Source organism: Benincasa hispida, chromosome 11 (assembly GCF_027475165.1).
Source record: "Benincasa hispida cultivar pf3 chromosome 11, pf3_genome.v1.1, whole genome shotgun sequence".
NCBI classification, from domain to species: Eukaryota; Viridiplantae; Streptophyta; class Magnoliopsida; order Cucurbitales; family Cucurbitaceae; genus Benincasa; species Benincasa hispida.
Window position 1 is genome coordinate 41,421,277 of NC_143488.1, and position 12,708 is coordinate 41,433,984.

The 12,708-nt window shown below is 30.6% G+C and overlaps 1 protein-coding gene across 1 annotated transcript; it reads right to left on the reverse strand.

Annotated features, from left to right (window-relative positions):
* Positions 1 to 3,625: 3,625 nt before the first annotated feature.
* DJ1D (Class I glutamine amidotransferase-like superfamily protein) lies at positions 3,626 to 8,022 on the reverse strand. Its single transcript, XM_039049983.2, has 5 exons — positions 7,706 to 8,022; positions 7,427 to 7,543; positions 6,498 to 6,938; positions 4,883 to 5,245; positions 3,626 to 4,030 (listed from the first exon to the last, which is right to left on the reverse strand). Exons 1-5 carry the CDS (start codon positions 7,766 to 7,768, stop codon positions 3,842 to 3,844), a joined length of 1,173 nt encoding a protein of 390 aa, XP_038905911.1. The 5' UTR covers positions 7,769 to 8,022; the 3' UTR covers positions 3,626 to 3,841.
* Positions 8,023 to 12,708: the final 4,686 nt, after the last annotated feature.

A 12,708-nucleotide genomic window follows, 5' to 3' on the forward strand; every position in this document is an offset into this window, starting at 1 on the left:
AAATCTTTTTTTTTTTTTTTGAGAAAAAAATTGTCACATAATTAGACACTTGGATGGACTTGTAAAAAGATGATTATCACCTAAGATGTATCAAGTATTTTTCTTTTCGTTTTTTTTTTTTTGTCAATTGAATCAGTCTAGATAGAGTGTTTAATAATCAATCTTCATCCTCTTTTCTTAGCTAGGCTAAATATATATGGTTATGGTTTAGTTCTTTAACATTTGAGAAGGTTTCATTTTCACCTTCAAAGGTATAGTTTTTCTTTAATTGGGTTCTTAATCAATAGCATTTTGAAATGGAATAAAGTGTGTTTAACTCTTCCCAATCAAATAAGAACAATGATGAGGTGCAGTCTAGATTGCACTTAATCTCATGCTCTCCTTTCCTCTACCCACACTAATCCGATCATTTAAAAAATAAATAAATTGCCACATGAGAACTCTTAATTGGGTGCAACTTAATTTTTTTCCATTAAAGAATATAGTGGCATGTTATCCAATTAACTTATTTCTCTCTATTTATCTAGTCAAAGAATATAGTAGCATAATCAAAACTTTTGAATTTTTGGGCCAATTGGTAATGACCCCATGTAACATTGATAGCATTGAGAATGTGCTTGCTATCTCGTTTTGCTTAATTCGACATTGTTCTTACATTTTATGAGTTTATTTCCTGATTTTTCAAGTATCAAACATAATTTAGGCAAAACCAACATTTAGAATCAATTTCGGGTTAAAATGTGCCTACATGGAGATTTAGAGCGTCAGCCGAGACAAGAGATCACAAAATGAAAAATAGTGGACTGGTGTCACGACGCTACTCGACGCTTGCCGTAACACCTCAGACTCGAAAGCACATTTTCTGGAACTTGAAGGAGTGTCACGACGCTATGAGGTTTGGCAGACAGGTCTCATGTACCGCAGTGCTAGCACTGTATTGCGGTACTATATCTTAGACTTGAGGCGCGTATTTCATTCAGCGCGTTACTCAATTTTCATCATGAATTCTATAGATTTCTCTCTAGATATTTTTCCTCCCTACTATATTTCGACTTCTACTTTCGATGGGGACTTCCATTGATTTTTTGTTTGGTGATTTCGAGAATGTTTTATCTTGATTTACAAACTCTTCGGATTATGAACGATTTTATCTTGTACTTTTATAGTTTAAGGATTTCTTATCTTGATTTGATTCTTATAACTGAATGTGTTTGGGGTTTGATAAATTAGTCAAGCATGTTTAGTTAATCACCATAGATCTATACTTCATACGTAAGCATTGGGTTCCTACATCGTTAAGTGGCAAAGAGTTAAGTTAGCGTTGTAAATTGATTTGACACTTCCAAACCATTAGCATTCTTCTAACCAACCTAGGTGAGAATTGCATCAAACATTTAATTAGGCAATTCCAAATAATTTCACTCGACTTAACAACAACCCTAAATCTTAATGCTAATTAATTTGCATGTTTAGAATGTTTTTCATCTAGACACAAAAGCCAAATTGATTCATAAGACGTCCATTTAGCTTTTCTAAATGAGATAGGCAAAGCTCACACCAACAAGAATACAAGTAACACAATACCTCTCGATAGATCGACCTGTGACTATGCTAGTACTACGAAATTAGAGTAGGAAATAGAACATTATTTAATTGGATCAAAAGTCTCAAAAACTTTTAGATCATCAACTATGTACATGTTTATGAATCTTATAGTTTGTTATAAAATTTATTATTTTCTTATATGCAAAGTTGAATGTGAAAGGTTGAAAATTCATTTTTTTTTTTAAATTGTGAATCATGCTATTTTATTTTGACAATGTTTTCTATTAGTTATAAACCAATTAGGTATACTGAAATAGCTTCTATTATTATATATTTTATAAATATATGATACAATAAAATCTTTTTGTAAGAACACAAATAATATCGTAAAATTGGCAATAGATACACCAACTCGATGTGTTATACCACTACACCTAAATAGTAGTGTCCCATTGACATAAAGTATACTTATTTGGTCTAAAAGTTTAACTTTCATAATATAAATATATTTTGTAAAGTGAAATTTTGAAAACCCACCACTTTCATAATATCAATATATTTTGGTAGTGAAATTTTGAAAAATCACCTCTGTTGTCCTAGCATCTCTCAACGAATATGTAAACATGAAAAGTTGCATTGTTATACATGAATTATATCCATATATGAACGAATGCACCCCTTCAATATTAACTACCCAAATATAAATAGTAATGTTCTGTTGGATCATATTGGCCTTATTGTTGTTACATCTCTCAATAGACATCTACATTCAAAGACTCCTTGGATGACATCAACAAACACCTAAACTTAATAGTCACTTTTTTTTTTTTGTGCATGAATCGTATTTATACATGAATGAATGTACGATTCAATATGTATAACTACCAACTCTCAAATAATTGTGTCATGTCTGCATAAATGATACCTCAATTGTCCAAGTATGAGTTGTATCTCAAGAATTAAAAGACAAAGTAAGCATATTTACTAAAAAGGTAGGGGGCAAAGAGAAAAATATTTACTCTAATGCATTAACAAGTATGAGTTACACTCAAATTAGATTAGCGGTCAACAATGACTTCTCATATTTTATACTAATTTATAATCCCATAAAACAACTTATGAATTCAACCCAATCTATCTCAACCTTGTTTAATTAGTTGAAAAATTAGTATTCTCAAACTTTTTTTAACTTTGAAAAATTAAACCAAATTATAAACGTAGCCAAAATTCAAACTTTTTAAAATTCATTTTTAATGTTGTAAGAAAACTTCATATTCTTGTTATCATGAGAATGACTCAACACACACATACAATACTTTGTATCAATTTTGTTGTTGTACAAATTTGGTTGGTTAGTTGATTAATCTAACTTTGATACACGACTGAAGCAAAATTGCATTTTTGTGGATTGATAACTGATAGGTGAGAGTCCCTAAATTGCATTATTTTTTCTCTTTTATATTTAAGATTGTCTAGGTTCACTTGCGTATTCCTCGACTATTTTCACGAAACAATCATATGACCCTACATTTGTATTCCATGACTTGAACCAATTCCCACTAAGCCTTTATTATTTACATGATTACATTAGTTGATTAGTTATTGTCTCATTGAGTAGTATTGGGCACAATATCAACAAACTCATGCATATCCAGCCTTTAGAGCATTGTGTGCCATGCCTCAATATTCTGAAGTCAAAAGTTTTCTAGAGCAACATAGTGAATGTATCTTGAATAATCTCATTTCCTTCTATTTATAAAAGAGCATCATCAGTCTAGTGTTTTACTCTAATGAAAGTGTCTTTTTCTTTTATCCATGAGAGTTTGGACCAACTTATATACACATTATCGATTATTCTCATGAAATAATTGTTAAACCTTACTACATTGTGTTCTCAAAGTAAATTAAAGAATATTAAGTTCGAAGTAAGCAATTATTTGAACTGATTTTCTCTAGGCTGTTAATTATTTAGCACGCCATTATTGACTACTAGGCTAACATAGGGTGATTTTCCTAGATTGCACCAATTGACGATTAATTATTGACGTCTGAGTGGTTGAGAACCAGGAAAGGACGGAAATTTCCAAAACATAAAACATTTTTATAAGATAAGCTCAAGAACACAGATCCAACAAGAACATAAACTACAACACAACATTTCCAGGAAAAGCAAAATACAGAATTGGCCTATCCAAAACATAAAACATTGTACTACATTTATTGCTTTCTTCTCACCATCCTTATCAAGACATGCCTTTGTATAAGTTGAACGCGAAGTCACCTGGTCGTGCTACGATCAAAATGCCACTTGGATACCCAAAAGTTTCATCAACTGAGAGATGAACTGAGGATGGCCAGGCCAAGCTGCTCCAGTAACCAGGTTCCCATCTGTGAAGCATCGGTCGATTGGATCAGGTTCCAACCATGTTGCCCCAGACAATTCCACATTCAGTCTCACAGCTGGGTAAGCAGTGCATTTCCTCCCCTATACATCGAAAAAAGTATGAACTGTTAGGAACAAAAAAATGACCGAAGTAACAACTTTTTACATATGTAAGAAACGGAAACGTATTGAAAATGCATCGCCTATATTTCTTAGGTGTAACTGGTTTATTTCAGAACATGTCATCCCATGATGGAAGGCGCTCTGTCATCAATCTTGGAGGAGGTTTACGGTTCAAAGTGCCCATGTGGAACTTTTTTATCTCCTAATCCCAACAACTAGAATCCTTTTTTTTCCTTTCGTACTGTAAGTTTCTGATTGTTAACTAGTTTCCATATACAGGCTCCTTTGGCAGGAAAATTTACTACATTCTAGAAAACTTGATCATAGTTACCATAGACTAGAGCCTAGAGGAAAGGAAAGGAATGGTTTAATGTTAGAATTATTATGCCGCCTGATACAAAAGATGATAGCTTATGATATTCTCCCAAGCTTAAACAATTGAATTAATCAGTTGGAATTGGAACAGCCATTTTTGTTCCTTCCTAGGCTATAAAACAGGTGCCTTAGAAAAGTTGAGAGCTCCGAATATTCTCCAAGCGATAATGTCCCTCCCTCCCTCCCTCCTACAAATCCTCCATTTTCATCCATTCATCCATCACACAAACTTACTATATTCCAACCAATTAGATATACGTATAATTCACATTCTACCGTAACGAAAGGGTGGGGTTCTAGATATCCTTTCTTTGATCATAAATATTTTCTAAAACACAAATCTTCATCGTTTTCTGACATAGTGAGTGAATGCATGCAGGCTCATCATGTGCAACATGTAAAAAGATATCAACATTTAGAATTTTACAAACAATTCATGTAGGATCATGTCAATACCTTAAGAACACCAGCAGCAGATAAGATCTGTTGTCCATGGCAGATAGAAGCAACTGGCTTCTTAGCCTCCATAAACTCCTTGACAATTGCAATAACTCGCGCATTCAGGGCCAAATATTCTGGTGCTCGACCACCAGGAATTACAAGGGCATCATAACTTGATGCATCTAAGCCTTCAAAATCAGCAGTTAGCGTAAAATTATGGCCCGGCTTCTCACTGTAAGTTTGATCACCTTCAAAATCATGGACAGCAGTTGGACAGCTATCCCCAGCCTTTTTCTGGGGACAAACTGCATCAACATGGCAACCAAGAGCTTGAAAGGAATGAAATGGAACAAATATCTCGTAGTCCTCCATGTAATCCTGACATAGAAAAATATAGAGAAGTAAGCTTGCTAATGTTAGCCATGAGAAACCATGCCTCCAGTGTTCTTCTTGAGACAGATTAAAAGAAACAAGATATCCCTTCAAATTGTTGCAAAAAGAACCGGGAAATGACTTTAAAACGGCCACAACCCATAAACAGGCTTTGTCTGCATGAACTTGCATAATAATGTAATAACCATGAAGATCACTCATCAAATTGCTCAATATTCAATTGGATGGATATAAGAATAAATTATATCCAAAGAGAGAGACAACAATCGGTAGTAGGGTGGACAATTCCCATTAAAATTACAACATTCAGAACTCTATTTCCGTTATGAAATAAAAATGTTAAGATATTTTCTGCAAGTTTGTTAAACTACTCAACTACAACATTGATTCATGGTCGTCTAAAGGTTTAGGGGAAGGGGGGAAAGACGAGGAGGAAGAAGCATAAAAGGAGAGCAAATTGTCATCATTTTAGTCTATCCTTTCCCTCAATAATGATACCACACGTGATTTCTAAAGATCCTATTTCACGGAGGGAAGGTTAAGGCCAAGACAGAGATGGGAAGATAGGAACTTCGACGAAAAAGCTGTTAAGCCTCTTCTCGGTGCTATGGACTCTACTTTCTACAACTTTTTTCTTGTCCAAAGCTACATTATAATTCTTTCTTCCAATAATACAATCTCTACTCAGTGGCCCACTTTGCCATCTTCCTACAATCGTTTAGGTTAGACTACTTCACTATTTCAACTTTCTCGCCAGCACTAAACCTCAGTTTTACCTTCAACTTTTTCCTCTGTAGCAAGACTATAGAGCATAGACGGATGAATAAGACTACCACCAAATGAGGACTCAAATTTGTTGAGAACTTATGCATTTGCAAATTTGGAAAAATAGTGAGGTTAAAAGTTTGTTGGTGTGAACCATGGTAGGTTGGCCTAGTATCACTGGACATGTGCAAAAAAGTAAGGGAGCTTTGAGGGAATATGTTCAAATCTCATACTAGCCACCTAATAGGATATTAAAATTTCATGAGTTTCCTAACAACAAAATGTCCTAGAGTCAAGCAATTGTCTCCCAAGATAGAATTAGCTAACGTAGGTACATGTAAGTTGACCTATATACTTGGTCTCTATTAAAAAAAAAAAAAAAAAAAAAAAAAAACGAAAAGGAAAAGGAAAAGAAAAAAATACTGCATAGTACACTACATGTTAGTAAGTTTGTCATAGAATTTAAACTTACCCCACAAAGGAATAGAATTCTTTTATCTGATCCACTGATATTTCCTCCAAGTGCCTTGACAAAAAGCCGAATGAACTGAGGATGCCCCTCATATGTGACAGTAGTGATGATGTTACCATCAGCGACACATGCTCCCATAGTCTCTGGCTCAATCCAAGAAGCACCAGCAGCAGTCATTACAGGTCCCAGGGGTGGGTAGGCTGTACACTTCCGACCTTTAAGCAACCCTGTAGCTGCCAAAACCAACTGTCCATGGCAAATAGTTCCAATTGGCTTCCCAGCCTCTGAAAATTTTTTCACCAAACTCTGCACTGAACTATTTATAGCAAGGTATTCTGGTGCTCGTCCTCCCGGGATCAGCAACCCATCATATTTTTTAAAATCAATTTCATCAAACGTTGCATTCAGTGCAAAATTGTGCCCACGAGTTTCTGAATATGTCTGTAACAAATACAAATAAAATTCAAAGGTTAAAAGATAATTAAAGTAAGGATTTAGTACTTGAACTTTAGTCCGTAAAGAATTAGTCCCAAAACTTCAGTTCATAATAGTTTAATCCAACTTAGGTAGGTAACAATTTAATCTCTATTGTAAACAATTTAGTCCTTATAGTCTCAAATTTATAACAATTTAGTCTCTAGCTTCAAAAATATCATCAGGATAAAGTTCCAATTTGTCTACGTTAATAAACACTACAGTTTCGAATCAATTTACTGATCTATATATATATCTAAAAGAAGTCCCCTAAATCTAACAACATTTTTCATGATAAGACAAAATATCTACAAAGTTAGGGAGCAAAAATGCTAACCAAATTCAAAATTGATCGAACAAAACATGAATTGGGTATGATCGGCAAATGCAAGAAGAATAGGATACAAGAAAATGTTGAAAATATTAAAGTTGAGTTGTGAGAGGGAATAACAGACCTGATGACCCATCGAGTAATGAACGCCGGTCCGACAGATATCACCAGCCTTTTTCCCCGGACAAACAGTATCCACTGAAACTCCATAAGCGCTTAGCGATTGAAATAGGACCATTGCCTGCAATCGAAATCAAGTGAAAGAATCTAAGTTCATCTACACTTCCATAAGGGTTCCTTTTTCCTAACAGTGTGATACATAAAAATGATTAGAGAAGAAGAAGAAGAACAGAGATTAGTATGAATCTGAAATTCCAAATACAGAAAAGAAGAAGAAAGTGACCTCACAGTCTTCCATGTAGTCACCGCAGAGGATGAGAACAGATTTAGAGTTCGATTGAGCCATATCTTAATCAAACTTCAAACTTCAAACTCAAAACTTCGTTTCAGTGATATTCTTCCCAAACAAAAGGTGAGGAAATAACGGAAACAGAGGGAGGGATGAGGATATAGGCCACCGATAATCCATACATATACAATGCTCTGTCTTATTCAACACGATTACATCTCAACTTTACATAAAGCATATATTCTCATTCTTAGGTATAACTTGGAAATGCTCAGAAATAACCTTAAAGATTTCAAGATTTGGATAAAAAGAAGTTAACTTTTTATCTCATCAATTTTAAAGTTGACTTTTTATCATATTAATTTTGGGCTTTCTCGATAAAATTTCGATCAAAATTAACATCGAGATTCTATATATTTGAGTAAGTAAAATGTCACACATAATTATATCGAGGTTCTATATATTAACATCGAAATTTTATATACTTTTTAATCATTACTTTTTTTTCCCGAAAAATGTTATATTTCCCAAAACTTAAACATCACAATGCAATCATCTAAGTCCATCGGGAAAATCCATTTGGATAATTGGTAAGTCCATCTGGAAATTTAGATAATGGTGGAAAGATGGTAATTTAGATAAGATTTGATAAATATAAAAGAAAATTCGAAAAGATATAAGTTTGGAATAATATTTGGAAAGATGGAAAATTAGTAGATTTTTAGTGTTATTTTTGCTCAAGATTTTACTGACAAAACCCAAAACAATCGATAAGATGCAAAAGTTATTATTATTATTTTTCAATCCAAATCTCAATGGTCGATCTTGACCGACTAAGAAAAACTAGTTTAAATGAGTCTAAAATAAAAGTATTATTTCTGAAAAATGGAAACTTTAGGAGGTTAGTTATTTTTTCCAAAAGGTACCTATATTCTCGATGAAAAGACAAAACATGCATATATTCTCGATTAAGAGGCAAAAGGCAAAATGTGCATATATTCTTGATTTAAAAGGAAAAAATGTTTAAATTCTTACATTTTCAGTTTTAAACATGACTAATCACATCAAAATTTATAAAAATGTAGTATCAAATGTTATATGGTATAACTCAAACTCCGTTTGGTAATCATTTTATTTTTATGTTTTTTGTTTTTGAAAATTAAACATATTTTTTCTCACTTTGTTATCATGCTTTGAATCTTTTTAAGTAAAAGAATTGAATTATTAGCAAAGTTTTAAAACCAAAAATGAATTTTTAAAAACTACTTCTTTTAGTTTGCAAAATTTGACTTGGTTTTAAAAACACTCCTAAAATGTAGCTAACAAAAGTTAGAAGTCAACCGAGGGAAGTTTTGTAGACTTAATTTTTAAAACCAAAAAATAAAAAATCAAATGATTATTAGTTCCATTATTCTGAATTCTATAAAGAGCAATACTTTGGTACATTCGAGTTATATCTATTTTTATGCAATTCGATAATTTAAAAAAAAAAAAAAAAAAGAGTATGTTACATAATAAATTGTGATTGGACAATTAGGTAGTTTAGAGATGTATGCAACTGTGATGCATTTAATAATTTTCCTTCCATAAGACATTAAAGTTATAATATAAACGTGTTTAGTTGACTTCCTGATTTAAGTAAACAAAAGATTGATGTAATAAATTTGGCATTTAGAGCTCATAGGCTCTATTGCAACTTTTTATTTTTGTTGAAGATTTTTTTAGTTAAAAGTTGTTAGGAGAAGCTTATAATATCTTAACATATCAAACTATATGTTTGGTCTGAATTAAAAGCAATATGATTTTTCTTTACTTTGAGTTCAAAATAATATATAGGTTTTGAATTAAGAAATATAAGATGAAGATCTAAACATCTTATTTATAAGTAAAACAAACAATATTTTAGTTGAGTTATCTTTTAGGAAAACCAATTAGGAATTATAAGCAACAAAATTTACATCATTAAATCATAAAAATTTAATAAATTTTAGTTTTAATGAATTTTTTCATGGGAGGAATTAAATTGTTGAAAATTTTAAAGTTACATACTAAAATTTAGAGATTAAATTGTTAATAAATTAAAATTAGAGATTAAATTGTTAATAAATTAAAAGTAGATAGATTAAAGCTAAAATTTAAGATGTAAATTGTTACTTTAGAGACTAAAAGTATTATTATTATTATTATTATTTTTTGCGTGTTTTCTCATAACCCATTTATTACATAGACGACATATGGTCACTTGGTCCCAAAAACTTGTTTGATTTTTTATCTTTGTATCTATCTCAAATCCTATTACAAAACAAATAGTAAATTTAACTTTTTCACATGTACCTTATAGCAAACATTAATTTATCACTTTTTATGTGATTGACTTGAAAAGGTATATCATGTTAGAGAACTTAGAGATGTGTTAAAAATTGGTAAAGTTTCACTTGCCAATTTTAAAGTTTAACAAATTTTAGAGTTTAAAGTTTTATTTAGAAATAGCAAATTTTAAAGTTTCGTTTAGAAAAAATGGTAAATAAATTTTAAAATTATAAAAATAGCAAAATAAATTTATATAATAGAATATACTAATTAGTAAATGACAAAACTACCCTTAAACAACATAATTAAGTAAAAGCGAGAATGCAAAGACAGTACTTCAAAAACAGCTCAAGTACCACAAATATACTCTACCTAAACATTCTAGAACCACAAACACACATTATCTATTCCAGAAGCAAAAATTAAAAATAACCAAATATGGTCCTTAATACTTCCAGCACGTGTGTATATGAGGAAGATGACGACCAGGTAGTGGGGGTCAATAGAAACTTATGGATGTCTACAACGATAAACTTCCTCCAAGGTGAGAAAGGGCAAAGTTGATTGTACAATGAAGTTGTTGTTGGCAAGTGAGTATTTGAAGGAACTGCAACTTTAGGACGATGTGACTATTGAAAATATGATTGTATTTGACACCAAACCAGTTGTAAAGAGTTTCATTTGACCATTTTTTTCATAGGATCTTGAAAGTAAACTTTAAACACTGCTAATCCCAGAACGTCATTGTTGAAAACGATGTTAAAAGTAGGAACAAAAGTAGGAAATTTTTACGTGTTTCTATATGAAAATTGAAAACATCGAAAATATAAAAAAGATCAAATTAATTTGATAACAATATGTATAAAATAATGAAAAAAATATTTAGAATTAATTGAATTTGTAACAAATATTTAAACAAATCGAAAATTAGTTAGAGAAAATCAAACTTGATAATAAAAGATAAATTCAAATATAAATGGGAGAGAAAAATAAGTTTTTGTTTACTATGATTAATTAGTTAGATAACATCTATTTTGTTATTAAAATATAAATTCAAATATAATTAGGGAAAAAAAATTAGGAAAATATAAATTGGAGAGAAAAATCGGGATGTTTTTGTTTATTGTGATTAATTTGATAAGTAGTTAGATAAAATCTAATTTGATATTAAAATATAAATTCAAATATAATTTGGGGAGAAAAGCAGAAAGGGAACTCATTTATTTACAATTAATATTCATAATTCTATTTTTATTTAGGTTTCAACAATATTTATAACTTCATCAACTACAAAACTTATGAAAGAAGTTGTAGAGGCATAACAAAAATAACAAGATTGCAAAAGTAAATACTTATTTGTTTGTCAAAAGATAAACTAATGGTATAATAATATAATAAGATGATAAAGAATAAAAGGTCATTAAAAAATACAAAAGATGATAAAATTTAAATGAAATATATAGTTTGTTTGATGATAATATGTATAAAATATTGAGTAAAATTCTAATCAGGATAAAAAAAATTTAATCCAAATTTAAAATAATAAAAAAAATAAAATAATGTAAAACCTAAAAATATATTATAAATTAAAATAAAAATGGTGATAAACAAATTAAAGATTGATTAATTTTGAATATTTTTAAAATGTGGTTAAATCGAATCAAAACAAACAGAAATTGCCAATTCAAATTTTAAAATGGGAGAAAAATTCGGCATCTTTATCTCTTGAATTCATTAGGTTGAAATCTCATAATCGACGATTCATTTATACTATATTTCTATTGAGAATTGATATACAGTCTCATAACAGAGGATTCCATTTATACTATATTTTTATTGAGAATTTATACACGATATAGTAGTTACATAGTACTTAAAAAAACGGTTAATCGACTATACCAGGAACAATTTGGAAATTAAAAAAATATATGTCATGTGCGCGATACACTTTTGCTAAATATTTTCGTTTTTGACAAAAATCAAAAGATTCCCCGATTTTGTTATTTCCTCTATTTTTCCTTAAAAATTTAGATATTTAATTTAAAAAGGCTAAAAAAAAACTCTTTGACCCCTGCATTTTAGATTTCACTACATTTTAATTCCTATATCTTCAAAGGTCTAAATAAAGTATCTATTCTTTTAATAAATTTTAATATAATCATTCTACTTTCAATAAAGACAATGTTGATGATGATTTATTTATTAAAAAATCATCAACAAATTAAGTATATATACTAAATTTAAAATTTATAAAACTGCAAAAGATTAAATTTGGACCTTGGAAGTGTATAAACGAAAATATCAAAACAAGCATAATTCAATATACATAAAAATTATACTATCAACTTCAAGATAAGAGGTTTAGTTCCTTCTGCCCTACGAAATGTCAAAAAATAAAAATAAAAATAAAAGTACTATGAAACAAAACTCAAGATCATAATCATATTTCAACCTAAGAAAAATATAAAAGGGTAGAATCAATGGTATGAAACAGTCAGTCAGAGTCGATTTTTCGATCAAACCGTCACCAAATCGACTATGATTGGTTTAGTAAATGTTCAATCTGACCCTAGCCATTGAGGAGTACAAACTCGGTCGGTCGGTTTTGGTTGCTTTAATTCTTCAAAAAGATTGTTAAAAATTGTTGGTTTGGATTTTTCTCACACTGATGCCGATTGAACCCCTCC